Source organism: Dryobates pubescens, chromosome 25 (assembly GCF_014839835.1).
Source record: "Dryobates pubescens isolate bDryPub1 chromosome 25, bDryPub1.pri, whole genome shotgun sequence".
Classification (NCBI taxonomy): domain Eukaryota; kingdom Metazoa; phylum Chordata; class Aves; order Piciformes; family Picidae; genus Dryobates; species Dryobates pubescens.
In genome coordinates, this window is record NC_071636.1 from 15884232 (window position 1) to 15909225 (window position 24994).

The 24994-nt window shown below is 54.3% G+C and overlaps 1 protein-coding gene across 1 annotated transcript; it reads right to left on the reverse strand.

The window, feature by feature from the left end:
- Positions 1–1511: 1511 nt before the first annotated feature.
- On the reverse strand, positions 1512–24117 carry GGT5 (gamma-glutamyltransferase 5). Its single transcript, XM_009910951.2, has 12 exons — positions 23875–24117; positions 14707–14837; positions 12244–12339; positions 9813–10002; positions 8734–8891; positions 8172–8321; positions 7633–7766; positions 6865–7067; positions 4693–4784; positions 3308–3417; positions 2889–2996; positions 1512–2192 (listed from the first exon to the last, which is right to left on the reverse strand). The coding sequence occupies exons 1-12, from the start codon at positions 24033–24035 to the stop codon at positions 2046–2048; spliced, it is 1680 nt and encodes a 559-aa protein (XP_009909253.2). The 5' UTR covers positions 24036–24117; the 3' UTR covers positions 1512–2045.
- Between the last annotated feature and the right edge of the window lie 877 nt (positions 24118–24994).

Here is a 24994-nt window from a genome sequence, read left to right on the forward strand (position 1 = left end):
CAGCTGGGAGGCTCTGGCCCCAACTGAGTTCCAGCAGCAGCGAGGAGAGGGCAAGAGCAGAGTCACCAAGGGAGGCAAAATCCTGCAGCTTCCCCCTGCAGGACTGGGAGTCTCTGCTGTGGTGAGAGATCTGCACTCTCCTCCTGTCTGCCTTGCAAATTAAAGCTGTGGTGGGGTTAAAGCTGCTTAGTTGTGCTCCCTTGCAATGTTAGTAACAAAGGAAATGGCAGTGAGTGCTGGGCTAGAGGTAATATTTCCATGGCTTCCTGGTGGGAAGTTGCTGTGACACTGCTGCACTGGAAAGGGGAAAGGTTGGGTTGCTCAGGTGTGCTTTAGCCTAAGGTAGGTTGGAGGCTTGGTGACTTGGTTTATCTGGCAGTGAAATACGAGGGGTTACAGCCAGGGAAGTGCTGAAGGCTGCCCTAAAGCCAGAGCTGTAGTGCCTGCCTCCAGCCAGTTCTTGAATGCTTTTTGATGACCTCTAAGCTCAGCTGGGCTAACTAGAAACAACCACAGCTCTTGCTACAGCCAGCATCCAGGCTAGGTAGGCCATCTGGTCCTGGAATGAGTGGCAGATGATGCCTGGTGCCTCTAAGTGCTTCAGTTGCTGGAAGGTGTCCAGAGAAGGGCAACAAAGCTGGGGATGGGTTTGGAGCACAGCCCTGTGAGGAGAGGCTGAGGGAGCTGGGGTTGCTTAGCCTGGAGAAGAGGAGGCTCAGGGGAGACCTCATTGCTGTCTCCAACTACCTGAAGGGAGATTGTAGCCAGGTGGGGGTTGGTCTCTTCTCCCAGGCAAGCAGCACCAGAACAAGAGGACACAGTCTCAAGCTGCACCAGGGGAGGTTTAGGCTGGATGTTAGGAAGTTCTTCCCAGCAAGAGAGATTGGCCATTGGAATGTGCTGCCCAGGGAGGTGGTGGAGTCACCATCACTGGAGGTGTTTAGGAAGAGACTGGATGGGGCAGTTGGTGCCATGGTTTAGTTGATCAGATGGTGTTGGATGATAGAATGGACTCAATGATCTCAAAAGTCTTTTCCAACCTGCTTGGTTCTATTCTAAGTGCTTCCCCTGTGACAGCTCTGCCATTGGTGAATTACTTCTGCCACCTAAAACCAATGCAGCCAGCATCTGGTAGCTGAGGTGAGGGAGATGATTGAAGCAGAAGACTTCAGCACATTGCCTTCCAGAGGCATGATTAAGGGCTTGTGGTTATGAGCTGGTAACTTAGGAACACTTTTGCATCAAGCGCTGCTCCAGCTGTGGTCAGGCTGCAGACTTAGTGTACAACTGCTGAAGGAAAACAGATGTCTGGCTCTAGTCAGCTCCACTCAGCCCATCACCAAAATCCAAGGCAAGGCTGAGGTTTGGTACAGTCACTTGGAGCTGTGGGGTCCTTTGCCTGCCCAAGGCAGATGAGTGAGGCAGCAGACTGGTGCTGTGCTGCAGTGACTTCAGCTGCCTCCTTTGGGAAAAGCATGGCTGCTTTGGGTGGGAAAACCAAGAGTAGGAGTTCTGCTCTCTTCCCTCTCCCAGCCCACTCTCAGAGTGCAGCAGCTTAAGAATTTCAAATCCTGACAGTACAGACACAACTTCTGAGACTCATCACCGAAGCAGTTCCTTATTTCACAGCACTGGGCCCCAGCAATGAGCTTTGTGTGGCAACAGCCTCAAAGAAACCAGTTCTGCTCTCAGCTGAGACCTTCCATCAGGAAGAGAAGATGCAGTTAGGTCATTTCACAGTCTTCCCAGTGGGCTTTGGAGCAATTTTCCTTTCCCACTTTGTGTTATCTTGTTCTGAATAGCTGATGTGCTCAGGAAAGGTCTTTTTAGGTAAGTAATGGAGTGTGTAGCTCTAACCAAGGCTGGCTGCCCTCTTCTTGTGGTGCCTGGAGGTGACTTGCAGCCTGCAGGAGGTAGGTGCAGACCCAAGTTTTGCCTGTGCTCTAGGAGGCATCTGGGAACAGGCAACATTGGCATGGCCAAGCCAGAGCATGCTCTGAATCTCTCTCTCTCCCAGGGACTGTGAGTTGTGATGGCTTTTCCTGCTAATACCCAGCTGATTTCCCCAGCTTCCTTTTATCAGAGTAGGCAGAGATGCATCGCCCTTCCCTGGAAATCCCCTGCACAACATTCATTGCAAGATAAGGTTTCTTCTCTTTATGTCCTCTTCTCAGCAGGCCACTCCTTACCTCCTGTAGAGGGGAGAGAAGAGGAAACACAATCCTAGAATCACAGAATTGTCAGAGTTGGAAGGGACCTCAAGGATCATTCAGCTCCAAGCCCCCTGCCATGGGCAGGGACACCTCACACCAGATCAGGTTACTCAGAGCCACATCCAGCCTGGCCTTAAAACCACCAGGGATGAGGCTTCCACCACCTCCCTGGGCAACCTGTGCCAGTGTCTCACCACCCTCATGGGGAAGAACTTCTTCCTAGCATCCAACCTGAATCTATCCATTTCTAGTTTTGCTCCATTTCTCCCAGTTCTATCACTCCCTGACACCCTAAAAAGTCCCTCCCCAGCTTTCTTGTAGCCCCCTTCAGACACTGGAAGGCCACAATTAGGTCTCCTCAGAGCCTGCTCTTCTCCAGACTGAACAATCCCAACTCCCTCAGTCTGTCCTCATAGCAGAGCAGCTCCAGCCCTCTGCTCACCCTCCTGGCCCTTCTCTGGACACATTCCAGCACCTCCAGATCCTTCTTGTACTAGAATGAATAGGGCAGGCACCTGAGGTCTTGGCCAGGTGTGTTTGTGGGGTCAGGTGAAGAAAGTGAGATCTAAGCAAGGAGGTTAAGCTAGAAGCCAAACACAGATTCTTTAGGTGAGTTGCAGGAGCAATTTCCTCCTCCCCAGAAGATGACAAAAAGATCCAAGCCAGGCCACTCACCTCACTGAAGTGTTCCTCAAAGAGAACAGTGTCACCTTCAGCATGCATGATGGGAGCTGCAATGGCATGTTCCAGGTCATAGCCAAACCACAGCTTGTTGATGATCGCCTGTGGTGGAACAGATCCCACCCTGACTGGCTGCAGACACTGAGCAGGCTCCATCCTGGTGCTAAGCCCGACCAGCTTTGCTGCACAGTCTGCCTGCAGGGTGCTGCCAGCCTGGACTACAGCAGGGGCTGAAGCTACCCCTGCCCTTGCCACAGAAGTGTCAGAGACAAGGAGGTGAGCACAGATGCAGTCTGCAGCAGGCCCTCTTCACTGCTGCCTTCCCCACACAGCAGTACCTGGAGCAGCAGAGCTGAGCTGAGGCCCCTGTGTACTCCCCTGCTGAGTGGAGCTGCCACTGGCTGTGGACTTACCATGGCAGTGGCACTGATGATCCAGCCCCCCCCTGCTCCTCCAATCACCAGCATGTCTCCTGTCTTGGAGAGGAGAATGGAAGGCACCATGGCTGAGGGAGGCTTCTCTCCTAGAGGAAGAGGCAGGGAGCATCATTCCTCACATAGGATCACAGGATGTTAGGGGTTGGAAGAGACCTCCAGAGATCATTGAGTCCAACCCCCTGCCAGAGCAGGGCCATAGAATCCAGCACAGGTCACACAGGAACACATCCACACTGGGTTGGAAAGTCTCCAGAGAAGGAGACTCCACAACCTCTCTGGGCAGCCTGCTCCAGGGCTCTGTGACCCTCACAGTGCAGAAGTTCCTCCTCCTCTTGAGGTGGAAGCTCCTGTGCTGGAGTTTCTATCCATTGCCCCTTGTCCTATCCCAGGGTGCAGGTGAGCAGAGCCTGGCCCCTCCCTCTTGACCCCCAGCCCTCAGATAGACATTGATCAGATCCCCTCTCAGCCTTCTCCAGACTAACCACCCCCAGGTCTCTCAGCCTCTCCTCACCAGGCAGTGCTCAATCCCTTCACCATCCTCATAGCCCTCCCTTGTACTCTCTCCAGCAGATCCCTGTCCCTCTTGAACCGGGGAGCCCAGAGGTGGATGCAATATCACAGGTGAGGACTCACCAGGGCAGAGTAGAGGGTGCTCTTAGTGGGGCTGGGGAGACACAGAAGTTCATCTATCCCACCCTTCCTGCTGCTCCTCACCCCTAAAGAAACTCAAGTCTCCCAGCACATGAGCCTCCTGGTGCTGCAAGCCGAGCTCACAGCGGGCAGAACCTTCATGGCACAGGCTGACTGGAAGCACCTCCTGGTGCAGGACATCCTGCAAGGACTCAGGACTTGCTGCAGCTGGTTCAGCACAGCTGGGGAAGCACTTGCAGCAGCCTGCCCTGGCAGCAGTGGTGTCCTCCCCCTTGCAAACCCAAGGGAGCTGTACATCAGGGGCAGCTTGCTTCAGAGCTGGGTCTGCATCGAGCCAGCTTTGTTATAGGACTCAGTGCCAGCCTACAGAATGTCCCAGCTGTGCAGGCAGCTACACACAGAGAGGCCTGAAGAGTCAGCAAGCTGCTCTTAGCAGCACTTCCTTCACTTCTTCCCTCCTCCCCCCATCAGTTAATAAGCTCTGCTTTCCCTGGCCAGAAACCAAAGCTCCCAAGTCTCCACCTAAGAGCATCTGTGGGTAGGCACAGGCACACTCCAGGGATTTATCCCCCCCTAGTGTAAAGCAAACTTGCCCTCATGCCGACCTAGGGAAGGAAGCCTGCAATTTACAGATGGTCCTTGCTCACTTGTCACAGCCTGCACATCTAGCTCCTGGCCTTGGGCTGTCTTTTGAGGGCAAAGATGCTCACCTGGTTGAATGCTTCTGTTGCTTATGCAGAAATCAGCCAGCTCGTTATTTAAAATGATCCCAGTTTGGTTGGAATACACAAAGGAGCCAAACCTGCAGGGGAGAGAAGCCTTTCAGTGCCCAGTGCTCTCCTGTTGTGGATGGTATTAACTGAAGATGGCACCCTGTGGGCTACCTCTGTCCCCTCCCAGCCTGTAGTTGCACCAGCTAAGGTGGTCCAAAAGGTAGTGGTGCTGCTGCTGCTATGCTGGAACCCGGGGGGGGGTTGTGTGTGTGTGCATTTGCCCACCCCACAGCCAGCAGAGCTCAGCAGGTTGTTGCACCCTGGTGAACTGTGATGGCACCTCGGGCTGGCGCTCAAAGACCTTTGGTGCCATGTGAAAAAGGCATTGGTGAGCAAGAGACTGCCCAAGGCTGTGAAACCCACCCAAGGGGTTTGCACTTCTGGTAAGCAGCCCTCGCAGGTCCCCTGGGAAACTGAGACATGGCCCCAGGTGATTCAGTGCACAGCTCACACAATGTTAGGGGTTGGAAGGGACCTCCAGAGATCATCAAGTCCAACCCCCTGCCAGAGCAGGACCATAGAACCCAGCACAGGTCGCACAGGAACACATCCAGATGGGGCTGGAAAGTCTCCCGAGAAGCAGACTCCACAGCCTCTCTGGGCAGCCTGCTCCAGTGCTCTGTGACCCTCACAGTGAAGAAGTTCCTCCTTCTCTTGAGGTGGAAGCTCCTGTGCTGGAGTTTCTATCCATTGCCCCTTGTGCTATCCCAGGGTGCAGGTGAGCAGAGCCTGACCCCTCCCTCTTGACCCCCAGCCCTCAGATTATTGATAGATATTGATTAAATCCCTTCTCCTCTCCAGACTAACCACCCCCAGGGCTCTCAGCCTCTCCTCACCAGGCAGTGCTCAGGCCCTTCAGCATCCTCATAGCCCTCCCTTGGACTCTCTGCAGCAGATCCCTGTCCCTCTCAGAACTGGATGCAATATTGCAGGTGAGGTCTCAGCAGGGCAGAGTAGAGGGGGAGGAGAACCTCCCTGGATCTGCTGGACACACTCCTCTGCATGCCCCCCAGGATCCCATTGGCCTTCTTGGCCACCAGGGCACATTGCTGACCCATGCAGAACTTGCTGCCCACCAGCACTCCCAGCTCCTTCTCCGGGGGGCTGCAGTCCAGCAGACCACTTCCCAACCTGTACTGCTGCAGTTTATTCTTCCTTCCCAGACTGCTCTGCGCCCTCCTCGCCCTGGGTGCCCTGCGCTCCCCTCGCCCTGGGGGCCTTGCGCTCCCCTCGCCCTGGGGGCCCTGCGCCCTCCTCGCCCTGGGTGCCCTGCGCTCCCCTCGCCCTGGGTGCCCTGTGCCCTCCTCGCCCTGGGTGCCCTGCGCTCCCCTCGCCCTGGGTGCCCTGTGCCCTCCTCGCCCTGGGTGCCCTGCGCTCCCCTCGCCCTGGGTGCCCTGCGCTCCCCTCGCCCTGGGTGCCCTGTGCCCTCCTCGCCCTGGGTGCCCTGCGCTCCCCTCGCCCTGGGTGCCCTGCGCTCCCCTCGCCCTGGGTGCCCTGTGCCCTCCTCGCCCTGGGTGCCCTGCGCTCCCCTCGCCCTGGGTGCCCTGCACTCCCCTCGCCCTGGGTGCCCTGCGCTCCCCTCGCCCTGGGTGCCCTGCACCCTCCTCGCCCTGGGTGCCCTGTGCTCCCCTCGCCTTGGGTGCCCTGCGCTCCCCTCGCCCTGGGGGCCCTGCACTCCCCTCGCCCTGGGTGCCCTGTGCCCTCCTCGCCCTGGGTGTCCTGAGCTCCCCTCGCCCTGGGTGCCCCATGCCCTCCTCGCCCTGGGTGCCCTGTGCTCCCCTTGCCCTGGGTGCCCCGTGCCCTCCTCGCCCTGGGTGCCCTGCACCCTCCTCGCCCTGGGGCCCCTGCGCCCCCCTCGCCCTGGGGCCCCTGCACCCTCCTCACCGTGGGTGCCCTGTGCCCTCCTCGCCCTGGGTGCCCTGCGCCCTCCTCGCCCTCGGTGCCCTGCGCCCCCCTCGCCCTGGGTGCCCCATGCCCTCCTCGCCCTGGGTGCCCTGCGCCCCCCTCGCCCTGGGGGCCTTGTGCTTCCCTCGCCCTGGGTGCCCTGCGCCCTCCTTGCCCTGGGGGCCCTGTGCTCCCCTCGCCCTGGGGGCCCTGCACACTACTCACGGGTAGTTGATGGTGCTGGTGGCCGCCACAGCGCTGCCATCTGCAGCCAGCACGGAGATGTGGCTGGTGCCCCTGCTGCTGTACCCCGGGTTGTAGATAGAGTCCAGCAGCTGGTAGTTCCTGAGGGGGTGGTCCCCACGGCTGTCTATGCGTTGTCTGACAAGCTCAGCAACCCTGTCTGACAGCAGGGTGCCCACACTCACCTGCAGGCACAGCAAGGACACTGAGCTGTGTGTCACCAAGGCACAGACATCAAGCTGTGTGACACCAAGGCATGGACACAGCTTCCTTCAGGCACACAGCAACCCCAGCAGCCAGAGCCTGAGCATCTGCACTAGCATCATGGAGCCCCAGGCCACTCTCACCACAGCAAATGGAACAAGCTCAGTGCTGAGGTACCTGGCATGAGCACAGCTACCTCATCCATCAGGCCTGCAGCTGAGGAGATCCTGCAGATGGCAGCTGGCCAAACCCTGTCTCTGCCTTGGCCACCCCAGCAGCATTGCTCTGGACCAGCAGCTCTAAGTATTTTCTTTCCTCTCATGGCAGGAGGGTGGCAGAGCATTGCCTGGGCCTGAAGCATTGTGCTGGCAGCAGCAAGACTACCTGAGGGCTTGGCACAGAGGCTAAAAGGAGTGGGTGGCAATGCAGGGTGGGAAAAAAAAAGCAGGAGATGGATTTTGCTGCTCCTGCTGTACCCAGCAGCAGTGTAGGAGCTGCCTTGGCCCTGGGTGGCTGTGGCTGTCCCTGGGCACCGTGCTGGCTCACCTGGGCTTTGGAGAAGGCCGGGTCACTCATGTGGGATTTCAGCATGTTGCCAAACTTCAGGGCCTCTGCAATGCGGTGGAAGGCTTCCACCTTCTCCTCAGGGGTGGCCAGGGATGCTTCATGCAGTTTATATGCTGCAGAGCAGCATGAAATGGTTTTGGTTATAGGCCCAAGATTATGTTTTTTTTCAAGAGCTCTTAAAAAACAAAGTTGAAAGGAAACATCCTCCTCCTCCCATCCCACCTGATGGAGTTTCCCCTTTGCTTTAGCAGTGTGTGAGCACACAAACAACCAGGTAATCATTTCTGCTGTGACTTTAATTCCTCTTGAAGCCTTGGGGAAGTCATGCATCCTTCAGCTGTGGTGATGCTGATCCCCTGGTAAGAACCAGCCAGGTCCTCACCCTGCTGCCCAGCAGGGGCACCCTGCTGCCCTTCTGGCTCACCAGCTCCATTCCTTCCCATTTACTTCTCTACTGCCCTGGAGCACCACTCTGCAAGCCTCTTGCTGCCCCCTCCCCTTTTCCCCAAGGGATTTACCTTCCAATACCTTGAGGATGAACATGAGCACGGCACCTCCCATGGGTGGCCCAGGAGAGAAGATGGTGGTGTGATTGTTCAGGGTAATGTTCAGAGCTGTGGACACCTCTGCTCTGTATGCCTGAAGGTCTTCCAGGGAGATACTGGAGCCTTCAGCAGAAAACCAGACATGGAGGTGGCATCAGTTCCCTTCTGCCAGGTGCTGTGGGCTGGCAACGTGGGAGCCATCGGTGCAAACTCCAAATGCCTTCTACCACACCCCCCAATGTCTCTGTGCATGTCCTTACCTACTGCCACATCCCAGGGCATCACAAAGCCTAAGGGAGCTGGAGAGGCCCAGTGCATGAGCACTGGGGGTGGCTGCTACAGCAGTAGGTGTCTCCCAGCCCTGCTCCTGAGCCTGAGCTGTAAGAGCTGGGGCAAGGTGGCTCCTTCCCATGCCAGCCACCAACCCAAGTGGCAAGCAAGTGGCATGTGCTCGCCTTCTCCTGCTACTGACTCCCTGTCAGGCACTTGCTGGGGCAAGTCCTGCCTAGGGTTATTAACTTTGGGTGTTACTCACCAGCCTTCCTAATGTCCTCCACCAGGGCCTTTCCTATCTGCCCCTCGTAGAACGCTGCAGCTCCGTTTTCCGCCACAGCCCGCAGGGTCTGCTGCAGCGCTGGCCACCTGAAGGTCTCTCCACGCCTCAGAAACCTCTGCCCCTCACAGATCAGTGGGCTGTGGAAGGAGAACATCCATCACACTGCAGCTCATTCTGTCCCAGTGCCCATCTCTGCTCCCCACCCAAAGCTGGTTTGGTTTCTCTGTGCTCTGCACTTCCTCAGCCAGTGCTACACTGCAGGCTGCTTGGAGAAGACCTCTCAGCTGCTTGCCACCCACAGCACCAGGCTCTCTTTCCCCACATACAGTCTCCTTCGTGGGACCTAACTAGCTCAGGTCAGTGAGGTTGCTCCAGCTGCTGCCAGGGGATGATTTCCACACAGGAGGAGGCAGCCAGCTGGTGCTCACCAGCAGATGTGCTTAGCAGACAGTTTTGCTCTGCCAAGCCACTCTGAATTGCAAAATAAAAAGGAACAAATAATAATAATAAAAAAAAGGTGCTGACAGAAATTTGCTTTCAAAAAGCACTTCTGCTGTTCCCTCTCTCTCCACAGCAAGTTTCTACTGAGTAGAGCTGGAGGAGCTGCCTGCACACCACGGCAGCACAGGCTCTGAAGCTGAGGGAGCAGCCATCCTCAAACTGCAAATGAATTAGCCTGAAGAAGAGGAGGCTCAGGGGAGACCTCATTGCTGTCTACAACTACCTGAAGGGAGGTTGTAGCCAGGTGGGGGTTGGTCTCTTCTCCCAGGCACCCAGCACCAGAACAAGAGGACACAGACTCAAGCTGCACCAGGGCAAATTTAGGCTGGAGGTGAGGAGAAAGTTCTTCCCAGAGAGAGTTGTTAGCCTTTGGAATGTGCTGCCCAGGGAGGTGGTGGAGTCACCATCCCTGGAGGTGTTCAGGAGGGGACTGGACGTGGCACTTGGTGCCATGGTTTAGTTGTCATGAGGTGTTGGGTGACAGGTTGGACTTGATGATCTTTGAGGTCTTTTCCAACCTTATTGATTCTATGATTCTATGAATCCCTGGCTCTTACCATAGGCTTTTTCCTGGGCCAGAGAACATTGGGTGATGGATGATCTTGTCCATGACTGGAGAGATGACGAGGGGCTGGGAGAGCAGCTGGATGGTTGGTTCAAAGAGGGCTCTCCAGGGCAAGTGGCCGTGGCGCCTGTGAGCTTCCTCATAGCCACGCAGCTCCCCGGGCACCGCGATCCAGCGCGGACCTGAGGAGCACAGCAGCCAGGCTCACACCTGCTGAGGCATCAGCCTGCTCTGGAAGCACTCACAGGGAGGTGTGCATGCCTAGAGGCTTCCAAAAGCAGGCTTGGCTTCCTCTCTTCCCTTTGCTGTTTCTACCCTTTCTGCTGCACCTCACAGAAGGGGTTTAGGGATGCTGGAGCCAGGCTCAGAGGTGCACAGTGAAAGCAGGAGAGGCAGCAGGCAGCTCTTGCAGCAAGGGAGATGGCAGAGTGAAAGCAAAAGAGGCAGCAGGCAGCTCTTGCAGCAAGGGAGATGGCAGAGTGAAAGCAAGAGAGGCAGCAGGCAGCTCTTGCAGCAAGGGAGATGGCAGTGTGCAAGCAGGAGAGGCAGCAGGCAGCTCTTGCTGCAAGGGAGATGGCAGTGTGCAAGCAGGAGAGGCAGCAGGCAGCTCTTGCTGCAAGGGAGATGGCAGAGTGAAAGCAGGAGAGGCAGCAGGCAGCTCTTGCTGCAAGGGAGATGGCAGAGTGGAAGCAGGAGAGGCAGCAGGCAGCTCTTGCAGCAAGGGAGATGGCAGAGTGAAAGCAGGAGAGGCAGCAGGCAGCTCTTGCAGCAAGGGAGATGGCAGAGTGAAAGCAGGAGAGGCAGCAGGCAGCTCTTGCAGCAAGGGAGATGGCAGAGTGGAAGCAGGAGAGGCAGCAGGCAGCTCTTGCTGCAAGGGAGATGGCAGCTGGACAGGAGTGCAGAAGTGTTCACATGGAGCCTGGTCAGATGCCAGGACAAGTGAAGCTGTGAAATCCTTCATCCTTGGAGAAGCTCAAAATATATGCTAAGACAAGGCCCTGAGCAGCATGAGCTAACTCTGACACCACCCTGCTTTGAGCAGGAGTTGTAGCAGAGACCTACAACTGTCCCTTCCAACCAGAGCTGTGCCCAGTTCCTTCCCAGGCTTTTCTTCCCCTTCCCTTCAAGAACTAGGACATGCCTCAAAAGCAAATGTGCTAGGGAAGGAGAACAAATGCAGCAGGGAATGCAGCAAGATGTGCTGCTAAAGTGAGAGTGCCTGCTGCCAAAGTGGGGACAGCACATGGATGGGCAGCCTCCTAGGATGGCAGCAAGGCGGCTAAGAGGCAGCTGAGCTAAGCTGGAGCCCAGCAGCTCAGCTCCTGGTGCTCTGGGTTGCTTCCCCAAGGTAAGGACACAGGCAGGCACACCAGATGGGTTGCTTTCATTTCCAGAGCCTGAGCAGCTCTTGAACTTGGTTTTTTCCCCCTATGAGAACTGCTGGAAAACTGCTGGCTGTGAAATGCAGGCTTCCTACAAAGAGAAGTCAGGCAGTGACTGCTCCTCATGCTCTGCTCCCCACTCCTCACTGCTCAGGTTGCCAATGCTGCTGTGGAGCAGGACTTTGATGGGCCCAGCACTTCTGCCTACTCTGGCAGAAGTCAGTCCAGGAGGATTCCAAGCAACATTGCAGGCTTGGGGCAGTGTGGCTGCAAAGCTGCCTGGCAGAAAGGGACCTGGGCGTTCTGGTGGACAAGCAGCTGAATAGGAGCCAGCAGTGCCCAGGTGGCCAAGAAAGCCAATGGCATCCTGGCTTGAGTTAGAAATGCTGTGTCCAGCAGAAGCAGGGAGGTGATTGTTCCCTGGTACTCAGCTCTGGTGAGGCCACACCTCAAGTGCTGTGTCTATTTTTGGGCACCTCAATCGAAGAGAGGTGTGGAGGTGCTGAAGCCAGTGCAGAGGAGCTGCAAGGAAGCTGTGAAGGGCCTGGAGAATAAATCTGATGAATATCAACTGAGGGAGCTGGGGATGGTTAGTTTGGAGAAGAGGAGGCTGAGGGGAGACCTCATTGCTCTCTACAACTACATGAACGGAGGTTGTAGAGAGGCTGCTGCTCACAGTCTGCAGATAGAACAAGAGGGGACAGCCTCAAGCTGCCACTGGTAAACTTAGACTGGACATTAGGAAGCATTTTTTCATGGTGAGAGTGGTCAGGCTTTGGAAGGTGCTGCCCAGGGAGGTGGTGGAGTCACCAACCCTAGAGGTGTTTAAAGGTGGCTTGGATGTGGTGCTTGGGGATATGGTTTAGGGGTGAACCTTGCAGAGTAGGATTCTGGGTTGGACTTGGTGATCCTGAGGGTCTCCCAACCTGAGATTCTGTGATTCTGAGTGTGCTCAATTAAACAGAGCCTCAGATAAAGCCAGCAAGGTGCTGAGCTCCCCCAGCCCCGAGCTCACTGCACGTGGCCCAGCCTGTGCCTCACCAATGTGGAGAGCGGCAGCCGCGGTGCAGTCGGAGAGCAGACCACGTGGGGACACTCGTGGGGCCGTCTCACGGGCATTGATCACCTCCACTGCTCCTGCAAAGGACAAGCAGGCAATGCACAACTTTGTCTTGCCTGAGGGCACCCTTCAGGCAGCCCAGAGCCCGGGGCAGGCTGCTGAGCTGCCCTGCAGCCTTCATCCCAGCGCAGCAATCACCTGGGCAGGGGCAGGCTGCACTCAGCCGTTCGCTGCCACGCTGTCACTTACAGTGAGAGCTAACAAAGGCGCAGAGGCGAGGCCAGGGCCAGCCTCCAGGAGGTCAAGGGCTCCCCCAGGACTCCTGGGCCAGGGATGTGGGCTGGGACATGCTGCTTGGCAGCTTCCTGCACTTTCTCTACAGGTGGCACATACCAGAGGTGTGAGGCGTGCCTCCTGCATTTCCTGTTGCTAGGTTGTAGTTTTGCTTGGAGACTTAGCTTCATTTGCTTCCATCCCACTGAGCTAATCTGGCAATTTTATTTTTTGGGGGTAGTTCTCTCAGACTGGGGGTGTGTGTGTAATTTCAACCCACCAAACTCTTAGAGGGCCATTTTCCAAGTGATGCTGAGGTGTCCCTCAAGCTCATAAGAAGAACAGTGGTATTGAAAGCCTCTCCTCTATGTACCAGGGAGCTTGAGAGTGCAAAAAAAGAAACCCACCCAGAGCCCACCCATGTGCACTTGTATTTCAGGTCTAGCCCATGGTTTGGCTCTTGCTCTGCCTTGGATTTCTCTTCTTGATATGAGGCTGAACATGAGCCAGCAGTGTGCCCAGGTGGCCAAGAAGGCCAATGGCATCCTGGCCTGCATCAGGAACAGTGTGGCCAGCAGGAGCAGGGAAGTCATTGTGCCCCTGTACTTAGCACTGGTTAGGCCACAACTTGGGTACTGTGCCCAGTTCTGGGCCCCTCAGTTTAGGAAAGATGTTGAGTTGCTGGAAGGTGTCCAGAGAAGGGCAACAAAGCTGGGGAGGGGTCTGGAGCACAGCCCTGTGAGGAGAGGCTGAGGGAGCTGGGGTTGCTTAGCCTGGGGAAGAGGAGGCTCAGGGGAGACCTTATTGCTGTCCACAACTCCCTGAAGGGAGGTTGTAGCCAGGTGGGGGGTGGTCTCTTCTCCCAGGCAAGCAGCACCAGAACAAGAGGACACAGTCTCAAGCTGTGCCAGGGGAGGTTTAGGCTGGTGAGGAGAAAGTTCTTCCCAGCAAGAGAGATTGGCCATTGGGATGTGCTGCCCAGGGAGGTGGTGGAGTCACTATCACTGAAGGTGTTTAGGAAGAGACTGGATGGGGTGCTTGGTGTCATGGTTTAGTTGATTAGATGGTGTTGGGTGATAGGTTGGACTCAACGATCTCTGAGGTGTTTTCCAACCTGATTAATTCTGTTCTATGCTATTCTATGCTATTCTGCCACAGCCTACAGAGCCAGCCCTGCAGGAGCCCACACAGGGCAGCAATCACCTGAGCCATGCCTGGCCATGCATGGCTCTGTGCAGCAGCATAATTCACCTAGCAGAGGAGGGCTGTTGATGGGAGACAAAGTTAAGTGGCCCTGCCAAAAGGGACAAAAAGAACAAAGCCAGAAGTGTTTTGCCAAATGCTACTATTGTCTAAGGCACAGCCAAGCACATCCAGAACTGTGACCCTGGAAAGGCTTGGCAGGGCTTTTCAATAACAATATTGTTGCTGTGTTCAGTGTTGATTTGGCTATTGAGATTTATAAGCTCAGGGCCAAGATAGATTAAAAACAAACAAACAAAAAGCAAACCAACCAACAAACAAAAAACCCCACCACCACCACCCAAGCCCCACACTAAACACATGAAAGCAGGACCACAACTGTAGGGCTTAAGCCAAACCCAGACAAGCTTCCCAGCAGGCCCTGACCAGTGCTGTCTTGAGATTTCTGAAGTGAGGATGGCATCTTCTGGAGGTTTCACTGCTGCTCTGGGGACTCCTGCCCACACCAGTGAGGGCAGTGGGAGATGCAGAGCCACCTCCCTGTCTCAGCAGGCACTGGGCAGGATGGGGCCCTGAAGTGCCATCCCAAGGGCTCAGCTGAGCCAGTGGCACCCCCACGGCCAGCACAGGCACAGGCACCTCCCTCTGCACCACACAGCCCAGCAGGCAGCACCACTCACACCCTGCTGCACTGCCAGCTCTCTGCCTCTGAAATGTAACTTGGGGTTGCTATGGATGGGGAAGGAGAGACAGGGTCAGTTCATTCTGTACCCAGAGTACCATTCTGTACTCCTTCCCAGCCCTGGTACACAGCAAAGCCCTGGTGTGTGACCAGAGGATGTACAGCCCATAGGAAAAGACAAAAATACAAATGCACTGCAAGAACAGGAAGGATTGTGACTCCTGCACAGCAGCTGGGTGTCTGCAGGGAGACAGGGCACCATGGAGAAGCCAGGGCTGGCACATACCTGTGCTGGCATTATAGATGGTGAATATGACCCCCCCACCCAGGCCTGAGCTCTGGGGGTTCATCACCGAGGTGCAGATCAAGGCAGCGATGGCAGAGTCCACAGCTGTGCCTCCACTCCTCAGGATGTCCCTGTGGTGGAGAGGGAGGGGAAAAAAAAGACAATGTGGAAATCCAGGAAGGATGGAATGGAGGAGCCATGTGAAAACCTGTCCCTGAGGCACCTGCAAGGCAGCCAGCTGGCAGCTGGAGAAAGCCACTGGCAGCACCCTGGGGAGTGAGCATGCAGGAAGGTACCTACCTGCCTTGGTGGGAGTGAGAAACAAAAGTTAGAGGCAGGGAAGGGAGAGCAGGAAAAAGCAACCAGGCCCACACCTGTGAGGGGCTGGTCTTCCTCTGGGCAAAGAGTGATGGGACAGAGAGACCTGCAGCTGCCCACAAACGCTGCAGGACAAGCAAGAAGCTCCCAGAGGTGGGGGAGGATGCTCTCAGGGGAGGAGAGAGCTTTCTGTGTGCTGGGAACCAAAAAGCTGATTTCTGGCTCCCTGTCTGCCATCCCAAATGGAAAGGCACATGCTGGTCAACAAGCCAGGGGCACTGAGGCAGGAATGTAAAGGTCCCTGTGAAGCAAACTCCTGAGACATGTCAATAAGCACAAAATTCAGGCCTTATCTCATTGCTCCTGGATGAGGTAAGGCCTGGGCTTATCCTACCCTCTCCCTGGATCCCCACAGGGAACACAAAGAAAGAAACAAAACATAAACTCCCACCAGCTGTAGAGGAAATCCCCCTCAACTGTGTCTGCCTAGGCACAGCCACAGCAGAGCACACAGAGGTTCCAAGGCAGCCCCATGCTGCACCCAGCCATGAGCTCCTGCTGAAGAAACTTAGTTCAACAGACACTTCCCTCCAGCAGAGCTGTAAACCCCCTTTGCCTTGCAGTGGAAATGGGCTGGGGTGGGGTTTCCGTGCACAGACTGCCGGTGGCCAGCACTGCTGATTGCTAGGAAGGTTTCCGACTGCTTGGGATGCTGCTCAAGTGAGGCAAAGCCAGAAGGGAAAGTAAAAGAGTGGCACACTGGAGTGACACTGCTGCCAGAGGCTGGGACACAGGTGATAACAGATTCTCCATTCTCCTCATCACTAGAAACCTCTGGGGTCGAATTAGAGCTATGCTTCCTTCTCTTTGGTCTACGCTTACTAACGAAGAAAGTCTCAGATACCTTCTTCTCCCGTATCAGAGCTACTAACAGAGCTACTAACCTTAATCACCACCAGCAGCCCGCTTACACACATCAAATGAATCACCTTTGGATCCCAGCCATCACTTAAAATTACTCTTTCACCTTCTGGAACCTTAAGCTCCCGTATCTCGCTGGGCAGAGCGGAAGCCGTTACCTTTCCGTATCTATTAAGCTAAAAGACTCCCAGACACCGGTCACAGAGAGGCTGAGTCTTATGCTTAAACCACAAATATAATTTATACATTAAGTATCTGCCTAAATGAGCACAGATTAATCCTAGGAAACACTTATAGATCAGTACACTACAAGTTGAAAGGACTAGACGCTCTAACATCTAAAATCCGTACCTGTGCCTGGAGGAGCAGCTCCTGAAGAAGGTGCTCATCCCTTCTTGTGTCACCAGGTGATGACCATCTACCTGCTCCCAAAGATGAGCTCTTTCCCAGCCCTTTCTGCTCTGCACCAAGCCAGCACGCCCCGCTCTGGAGCTGTGCTCGCTCGGCATGCTCGGCTGGCCGCGGGTGGTCAACTCCAGAATTCAGTATTTGCGTGCCTGGGTGGCCTCTTTCTGCATGGTGTTCCCAAGTGCTTGCTCATAGCAGTGACAGTGTGGTTAATTACCCTTGAACTGCTGCGGATGTGTTGGGAAATGGTTTGAACATCGGTGCAAATTAGGCCTTGAAGGACTTTCTGTTATTAATATAGCAATGGAGTAGGAGTTGTGGAAAAGTTCTGATGCTGAAGTCAAGCTGCCCCTTAGATGGGAGGCAAACAAGATAAGGAGCTGAGAAAAGGAGCAGTTAGACTGAGCTAGAAATTCCACAGAGTAGTGCAAACAATGATGTAACCCTTTTAGAGAGAGGCCAATAGTGTGTGTTAAATTAGAATAGAATTAACTATGTATAAGACTATAAATAAGGAAGTGTGGAACAATAAAGTTGAAGCTTGCTTATCAATCATATTGATTGCTGCGAGTCTTTCCCTCACCCATCTCGCCGTTGGATATTTCTTCACAACACGGATGTAGTGCCAAACACCCAGAGAATGGAAACTGGGGACCTGCTCAGCAAGACCTCACCCAGCTTCCTCCATCCAACAGTCCCAGTTAGCCACAGAGCCAGGAGAATACAAGCCCTGCAAACTCCAGTTTGAAGCTGTGCCCTGGGCTCCACCAAGTTCAGGGAGGACAAATAAGATCTCAGTCTCAGCACCGGGCCCAGGACCCACAGCCATTCGGTGCCCTCTGCAGCCTTGACAGCTTTCCCTCCGCTCTCTCTGGAGGCTGAAACACAACAAACCCCACTGTGAGCTGGCTGTAGGTGTATCACACTCAGCTCCCGATGCCTTTCTCACCTGCTTTCAGCCAGAGCCCTGCCACTTCCTTGGAAGTGATGCCTGGGAATCTAGGCCCACCGTGGCTTTCTCATCTAGCTAGGTGGGCAGAGTTCACCCTGGGCCATTAGGTTGCTCCCTGCTGCAAGTGGCACAATGAGAATGGCAGCCCCCCTGGAGCGACACCACGTCTCAACCAAAGCCTGATGCCTTGCAAGATCTGTGGCAGCCCATTCCAACGGCCAAGCTCTCTTTCCATGAAGAACTTCTTCCTAACATCCAGCCTGAACCTCCCCTGGCACAGCTTGAGACTGTGTCCTCTTGTTCTGGTGCTGGTTGCCTGGGAGAAGTTTCAGGCTGTGCCAGGGGAGCTTTAGGCTGGAGGTGAGGGGAAAGTTCTTCATAGAAAGAGAGATTAGCCATTGGAATGTGCTGCCCAGGGAGGTGGTGGAGTCACCATCACCCCAAGTGTGTAGGAAGAGACTGGATGGGGTGCTTGGTGCTGTGGTTTAGTTGATTAGATGGTGTTGGATGATAGGTTGGAGTCTATGATCTCAAAGGTCTCTTCCAACCTGGTCTATTCTATTCTATTCTATTCCATTCCATTCCATTCCATTCTCCTGCCATAGCCTACAGAGCCAGCCCTGCAGGAGCCCATACAGAGCAGCAAGTACCTGAGCCATGCCTGGCCATGCCTGGCTCTGTGCAGCAGCATAATTCTGCTGCAGCTGGCACAAAGAGAACGGCACACCCCCACCCCAGAGAGCCATTGGCGTCTCAACCAAAGCCTGATGCCTTGCAAGATCTCTCTAGAGATATCTTAGTGTTGCAGCTGAGGAGATCTGATAACAACACTCTTTGTCCTGTATCCTTCCTGTCACTTAGTTCCAGCAGGAGGGTTTGGCCATTAATGGAATTTCCTTAAAGCAGCAGCTGCAAAGGAGGATGTTAACAATCCTCCTGCTGGAACTGCTGTTTACAATCCAGCCCTGCTCTAGCAGCAGCAAAGTGGAGGTTTGCCCTGCCAGGAGAGGTGAATGAGGGCACTGAGCTCACACAGTGCACACAGCAAGGATGGGGCTGCAGACCAAGTCTGCTGTTCTGCCCTGGGCTAGAAGGAGCCCTGAAGCCATTTCAGATGCACTGGAAATGTGAAATTATTTGTTTATTCTGACTTTTTGGTTTTCCCCCCTGCCAAAGAAAGCTGGGGACTGGGAGGAGACCACCCTTTGCATGACAGCTGCCTGCTCAAGATTTATGAAGAGCAAAAGCCACATGTGTTTCTGTAAAGAGGGGACAGCTGCCAAACTCTTAAAATCCAGAAGGGGAAGGCAAATCCTTAGGGACAGAAACATTCATCAGAAATGCTGCTGGGCCACCACTGAAGAGGATTTTTGCAGCAGATTCTCTGCCTAGAACTGATGTTCCCAGGGCCACAGGGATTTTCTGACTGCTAAGTCCTCACCATCCTCACCCTCCTCACCCCCACTTTGTGCCCCAGGCAGGTGTTGAGTTCAGAAATCAGTTCGCAGGGACTTTGCTGGGCTGCACTGGAGAGCTGGGATCAGAGATGGATGCTGGGCCAGGGCAGGGCAGCTTGCCCCACTGCAGTGAACCCCAGTGCTGGGAATGAGCACTTTTCCTGCTGACTCCCTGCTTCTGCCATTTGGGGAGCAAAGGGGTGCAGCACAACAGATGGCAGAGTTCAGCCAGCACATGGTAGGGAGCACAAAGCTTTCTGTGTGGCTGGAAAAAGCCTCTTCCATTGCCAGGAGGGAAGAAGTGGCTCAGAGCTGGAGGTGAAGCTGGGTTTGGGTACCACTCAGTGCCAGAGAAATCACCTCCTGAGTCCTCACAGCTTCTTGACACAAGGACAAATTACTGAGGTGGACTAAGTACCAAATCCACATCCCTGCTTTGAAAGCTCTCCTTTTAGCCTCTTCGCCCTCCTCAACTAAGTGTTTCACTTCACTTAGGGACAAGCTTCCTTTCAGAGCAAAGCCCCTGTCCAGACCAGAGAGCTGCACAATATTGCATTCAGTCCTCAGTCTCCAGCAGCAAAGCAACCATTTGCAGGAACAGACCCAACCTCAGCACTGAGAGCTGGGCACTGCTGGCTAAGAGCAGTGGCTTTGGTGGCTTCCACAGGACCTCCAACAAGGATGATGCCACTCCAGAGGCTTGCCGAGATTGCTCACTTTCAGCAGGCAGCCAGAGTTGCGTCAAGATTTCAGCCCCAGAACACACAAACACCATCTCCAGGGCTGGAAAACCCAAGCTGGGAAGAAAAAGAGCAGCAAAGAGGTGCTGTGAGTCCGTCCCACACCTCCTGCTCCTTCAAACACATTTCAGAGCCAGAGGGTTCCTTCAGTGACCCTTCCTTCACAGCTCAACTATCAGTCAGGGAAACATGAGGGCCTTGGGTTGTTTCCCCCAGCACAGCCTCCTGCTTGTTGAAAGACAAGATTGCTTTTTTGTGCTCAAGAGGTTCACTTGAGTTATTCTCAATAATCTCCATCCCTGGAGATGTTTAAAAGATGAAGAGAAGTGGTGCTAAGGGCCATGGTTTAGCACCAGACTTGATGTGAGTCAAAGAATGCTTGGGCTGGATGACCCTAAAGGACTTTCTTCAACCCAGATGACTCTAGGATTCTATAAGGGTCAGCTGAAAGCTCTGTAAGGAGCACACAAGGACTCTGCCTCCAACAGCAGCAACTGAAAGCAACACAGCATCATGTAATGTCCCAGCAATTCCAGTGCTGCTAAAGGCAACTCACAGAGCATGTGGGCTGAGGCTTTCTCTTTATTCACAAGGAAAGAAGATTTTTATTTTAATTAAAGAACAAAATGTGTAAGTAGGTCAGAGATTAGGTGCTGCTTTTTGCTTCCAAGTCCTCAGGCACCAGACCAGTGCAGCTGGTTTGCTGCCCATCCTGCACTGGAGGTGGTCTGAACATCCTCTTCATGCAGCGCTACAGGCTGGGGTCAGAGTGGCTGAGAGCTGCCAAACAGAGAGGGACCTGGGGGTGATGATTGACAGCCACCTAAACATGACCAGCAGTGTGCCCAGGTGGCCAAGAAGGCCAATGGCATCCTGGCCTGCATCAGGAACAGTGTGGCCAGCAGGAGCAGGGAGGTCATTGTGCCCCTGGACTCTGCATTGGTTAGGCCACACCTTGAGTCCTGTGTCCAGTTCTGGGCCCCTCAGTTTAAGAAGGACATCGAGACACTTGAATGTGTCCAGAGAAGGGCAACAAGGCTGGGGAGGGGTCTGGAGCACAGCCCTAAGAGGAGAGGCTGAGGGAGCTGGGATTGTTTAGCCTAAAGAAAAGGAGGCTCAGAGGAGACCTTATTGATGTCTACAACTACCTGAAGGGAGGTTGTAGCTAGGTGGGGGTTGGTCTCTTCTCCCAGGCACCCAGCAGCAGAACAAGAGGACACAGTCTCAAGCTGCACCAGGGGAAGTTTAGGCTGGAGGTGAGGAGAAAGTTCTTCCCAGAGAGAGTTGTTAGCCATTGGAATGTGCTGCCCAGGAAGGTGGCAGAGTTACCATCCCTGGAGGTGTTCAAGAGGGGATTGGATGTGGCACTTGGTGCCATGATTTAGTAGTCATGAGGTGTTGGGTGACAGGTTGGACTTGATGATCCTTGAGGTCTCTTCCAACCTTATTGATTCTATAATTCATGAATTCCTGGGAGCCCAGGTAGGGTTTGCAGGATGAAAGGGGTGGCTGTGGGTGGGCAGCCCAGCAGAGAGAGGGTCTGTGGCAGAGAGCAGGGACAAAGCAACACTGTGTGTGCCTTTGAGGACTGGTTGCAATGCCTCCTGCTCTCACCTGTGGGGCAGGCAGGTTCAGCTAACACAGGTGGTTTCCATTTGGGTGTAGTTTTGCCCTACCCAAGCCAGCAACCCTAACTGATTTTGCCACCATGCTGGAGGTTGCTCTTTAGCCTTTTCATATGTTTCTACTAAAAGCACTCCTCAGACTGAGGGAAATTTGTCTTTTACCTTATTTTACTTGTTTTAAGCTACTCTAGAAAAACTGTGCTAGGAGGCTCTGCAGTGTGCAGGTACAAAGCCAAAGACTTTGTAGCCTGCCTCCACTTCAATCAATTCACTCCAGTTTGCCCAAGTGGTTTGGGGGAAACAAAACAAAACAAAACATGCTCTAAAACTGGTTGTTAACTATTTCAACCATATTGATCCTGAACTTCTTTTAAACCCTCTTTTTTTCTGTATACAAAGATGCACATCTCTCTGGTCACCAAGGAATTAACCAGCTTGGGTAGGTTGCTTCTGCAGTGATGTCTAAGCAATGACAGCAGAAATATGCTGGTTCCAATCCTGAGCTGTCAGAGCCTACACACAGCTTCCTTGAGAAGACTGCATCTGGTAACAGCCATGGCCTTGGGGCACAGAAAAGACAAAGGAATTATTCTCCTTGAAACTCAGAGCTCCCCAGGCTGGACCACAAGCAAGGAGAGAGGCCAAGTGTGCCTCTGGCAGAAAAATGGGAGAGGAGTGATGTGGCTGAGCTGTGCAGGCAGGATGAGAGTAGAAGAAAGCCCACAAGGATGAGCAGCTTGGCAGTGCTGGTGGTGTGGTGCTGGTATGATAAGGAGATCAGAAGCAGATCCTGCAAGAGCTCAAACACCATCACAGGGAGATGGGCACACATGAGAAAGAGAAGCAGCCCCAGAGCTGCTGCTGAGGCAACAATAAGGCAGAAAAGGGGGAAAAAAGTCCAGCAAGGGTATCCCCAGGCTGGGATAAAGGTGGGGGGAAGCATGGCAAGGAGTTGGAGCAAGGACAGAGTTTTGTGGGGATTAGTGGCAAACTGTCTGCAGGAAATCTAAGGTGGACTGCCAGACTGGAGGGACACCACAGACCTTGTCAGCAAGTGCACTGAAGGCAAGCTGAGGCAACAGCTGAGGTTAGGGAAGCAGGTGGAGCTGCTTGCAGAGAGAAGGGACAAAACCAGATGACAGCCCAGCAGCAGTAGCCAGCCAGGTCACTTGTCAGCCTGACCACAAGTTTCTGTGGCTCTCACTTCAGCACCTTCCAGCTGATCCCACACCACTTCAGGTTGTAAGTGGCAATAGAATAGGAATAGAATAGAATAGACCAGACCAGACCAGACCAGGTTGGAAAAGACCTTTGAGATCACCGAGTCCAACCTATCACCCAACACCATCTAATCAACTAAACCATGGCAGCAAGCACCCCATCCAGTCTCTTCCTAAACACCTCCAGTGATGGTGACTCCACCACCTCCCTGGGCAGCACATTCCAATGGTCAATCTCTCTTTCTTTGAAGAACTTCTTCCTAACATCCAGCCTAAGCCTCCCCTGGCACAGCTTGAGACTGTGTCCTCTTGTTCTGGTGCTGGTTGCCTGGGAGAAGAGACCAACCCCCACCTGGCTACAACCTCCCTTCAGGTAGTTGTAGACAGCAATAAGGTCTCCTCTGAGCTCACTCTTCTCCAGGCTAAGCAACCCCAGCTACCTCAGCCTCATCATAGGGCTTGTGCTCCAAACCCCCCTGCAGCAGAACAAGTGCTGTGGCTCTCCCAGCAGACCCAATCCAGTCATGGATTCCCTTGGCTCATTTCAGAGGCACTTCTGCCCTCTGAAGAACTAACCTGGGGCTTACCATAAAAACCCTTCCCATCTCTTGACATGCATGCAGCCACAGCTCCCACTGACCCCAAGTGCTGTGCCAGCACTTGTCTGCAAGTGCCAGGTGTGAGGTGGCAAGCATGGCGCCGTGGCACCATGTCCTACCTCACTCCCACAGCCACAGGGCAGAGCACACAGCTCCAGCAGACAGTGCTGCAGCATCCAGCATCACACACAGCTTCTGAAGCGCCATCCTTCCACTTCTGTGTGTACAAGTGTTTGAGGACTTGAAGTGACAGTTAAATAATAACTGAAGTGTCAAAGTGTTTGAAAGAGAAGCTGTTACCCGGAGTGCAGTGTCACAGCTTGGGCAGCTTAGAGACCTTTTCAAGCCTAGATCTTTCCTCCCGAGTGATGTCCTTTGTGCTGAGGCTGTCCTGAGTTTCAAATGAATCTGTACTTCACTTCCCAGCACAAAGTGTAGCCAACACACCTGCTGCAGTCTCTGATCCAGAAACACATCCTTAAAGCTGGGGTGCCCAGACCCCAACTCTCTCAGCTGGCATTGCCTCTGCTGAAGCCCAGCTGCTAGCTCCTCTTGCTTCTTCCTTAACTCATTTCTAAGCCACTTACCTGACAGACTTACCATCAAACAGCTAATTTCCTGCTTCCCCACTGAAACCCAGCCCTGTATTCGTATGCTAGAGATCTCCGCACCTTCCAAGGGGCCGCAGCTTTGCAGAGCTGCCAATTTCTGTGCCGTCGGATAATGAAACCAGCACCAGCCCCAGAGGCAGGGCTCCATCTGCTCCCTCAGCCCCTCCACTGCCGAGGGAGAGAGCAGCCGGGGGGCGACGCAGCCCCAGCAGCAGGGACAGGGCAGAGCCCCCGCTCGCTCCTGCAGCCCTGTCACGACGGTCCGAGCCCACGAACGCGACGCAAGACCTGGAAACCCGCGGGGTCCCTGCACGTACCGGCCGATGGCGGAGCAGGTCTCGGTGTCGGCAGCCACGGCACCGTGCAGATAGCGCTCAGGACCGCACCTGGGCTGAGTCAGGATAACCACGAGGGAAATCACCACGGCCAGCACCCCGAGGGTAAGAAGCAGCAGGCAGCAGACCTTCCCCGGGGACATGGCTGCTCCGGCACCGGCGGAGGCAGCAGGGAGACTTCTCCGGCTTCTGGCAAGGCGTCGGCTCGGCCCCGGGGAAAGTGAAGGCACGTCGCACTTCGGGTGGGAGGAGTGGAGAAGCCCCGCACCTCGGGAAGGAGGAGTGGAAGAGCCCCGCACTTCGGGGAGGGAGGTCTCACTGCAGTGGGCTCTGCCCCCCACTCCGGCACTGAGAATTGCCTTCTGTTTGAGATTAAAAGCTTCTCGAAAGGTCCCAAGCCGCTCCTTTCCTGCCCTCTTGGACGTGAGGGGTTTTTCACTCTCTTATATAAACTTCTTCTGGCATATCCACCATATGGCTTTGGGGTTTTCGTTCGTTCGTTTTTTTCTCCTTGTCTGATGAAAACATTTAACGCATTCACTGCCGGAGCACTGCAAGATGGTATCTGAACACTGATTACTGGCTTCACACAACCTCCCCACACCTTGTCGAAAGAGAAGAGCTAATGGCTACATAAAAGCCCAGATTAACATCGGGTATTGCAGGGTGGGGAGGGCATCAAGACTTGGTAGCTCGAAACTAACCTCAACCGACGACAGCAGATGTCTGGCGATAAGAGAAAGGTAAATTCTCTTTTCAGATGTAAAGTGGAGTCGGCAATGACTAAGCAGTCGTCTGCTTTTCTGTAGTGGTTTTTTGCTGTCATTTTAAGATCCTCAGAGGTGTGCTGGCTCTGTGTGTGACCACCTTGCACCCTTTTTTGTGTGTGCAGAACTGGAACGAAACCAACATCTCAGCTCTTCAGATTTGCCCCCTCACAGTCTTCCACCCCTGCTCTGCTGCTGCTGCTCTCCTACCACACAGACTACACATGATCACTCTCAAACCTTTTCAGGGTGTGCAGGAGGAGTCTGTTTAACCATTACAGCTGCAGCCAGAAGTGTGTAGTTGCTCTTTGTTGTCATTTGAAGATCCTCAGAGG

Bases quoted from the DNA above. Each gene is read 5' to 3' on its own strand.
- GGT5 (XM_009910951.2), bottom strand. From the start codon at position 24,035: ATGTCCCCGGGGAAGGTCTGCTGCCTGCTGCTTCTTACCCTCGGGGTG. The intron at 3,418-4,692 runs GTGAGCATCTTT...CTCTTCCTCTAG, and splicing joins CAACAGAAGCATTCAACCAG to GAGAGAAGCCTCCCTCAGCC. The intron at 2,193-2,888 runs GTGAGTGGCCTG...TCCCCTCTACAG, and splicing joins TTGAGGAACACTTCAGTGAG to GAGGTAAGGAGTGGCCTGCT.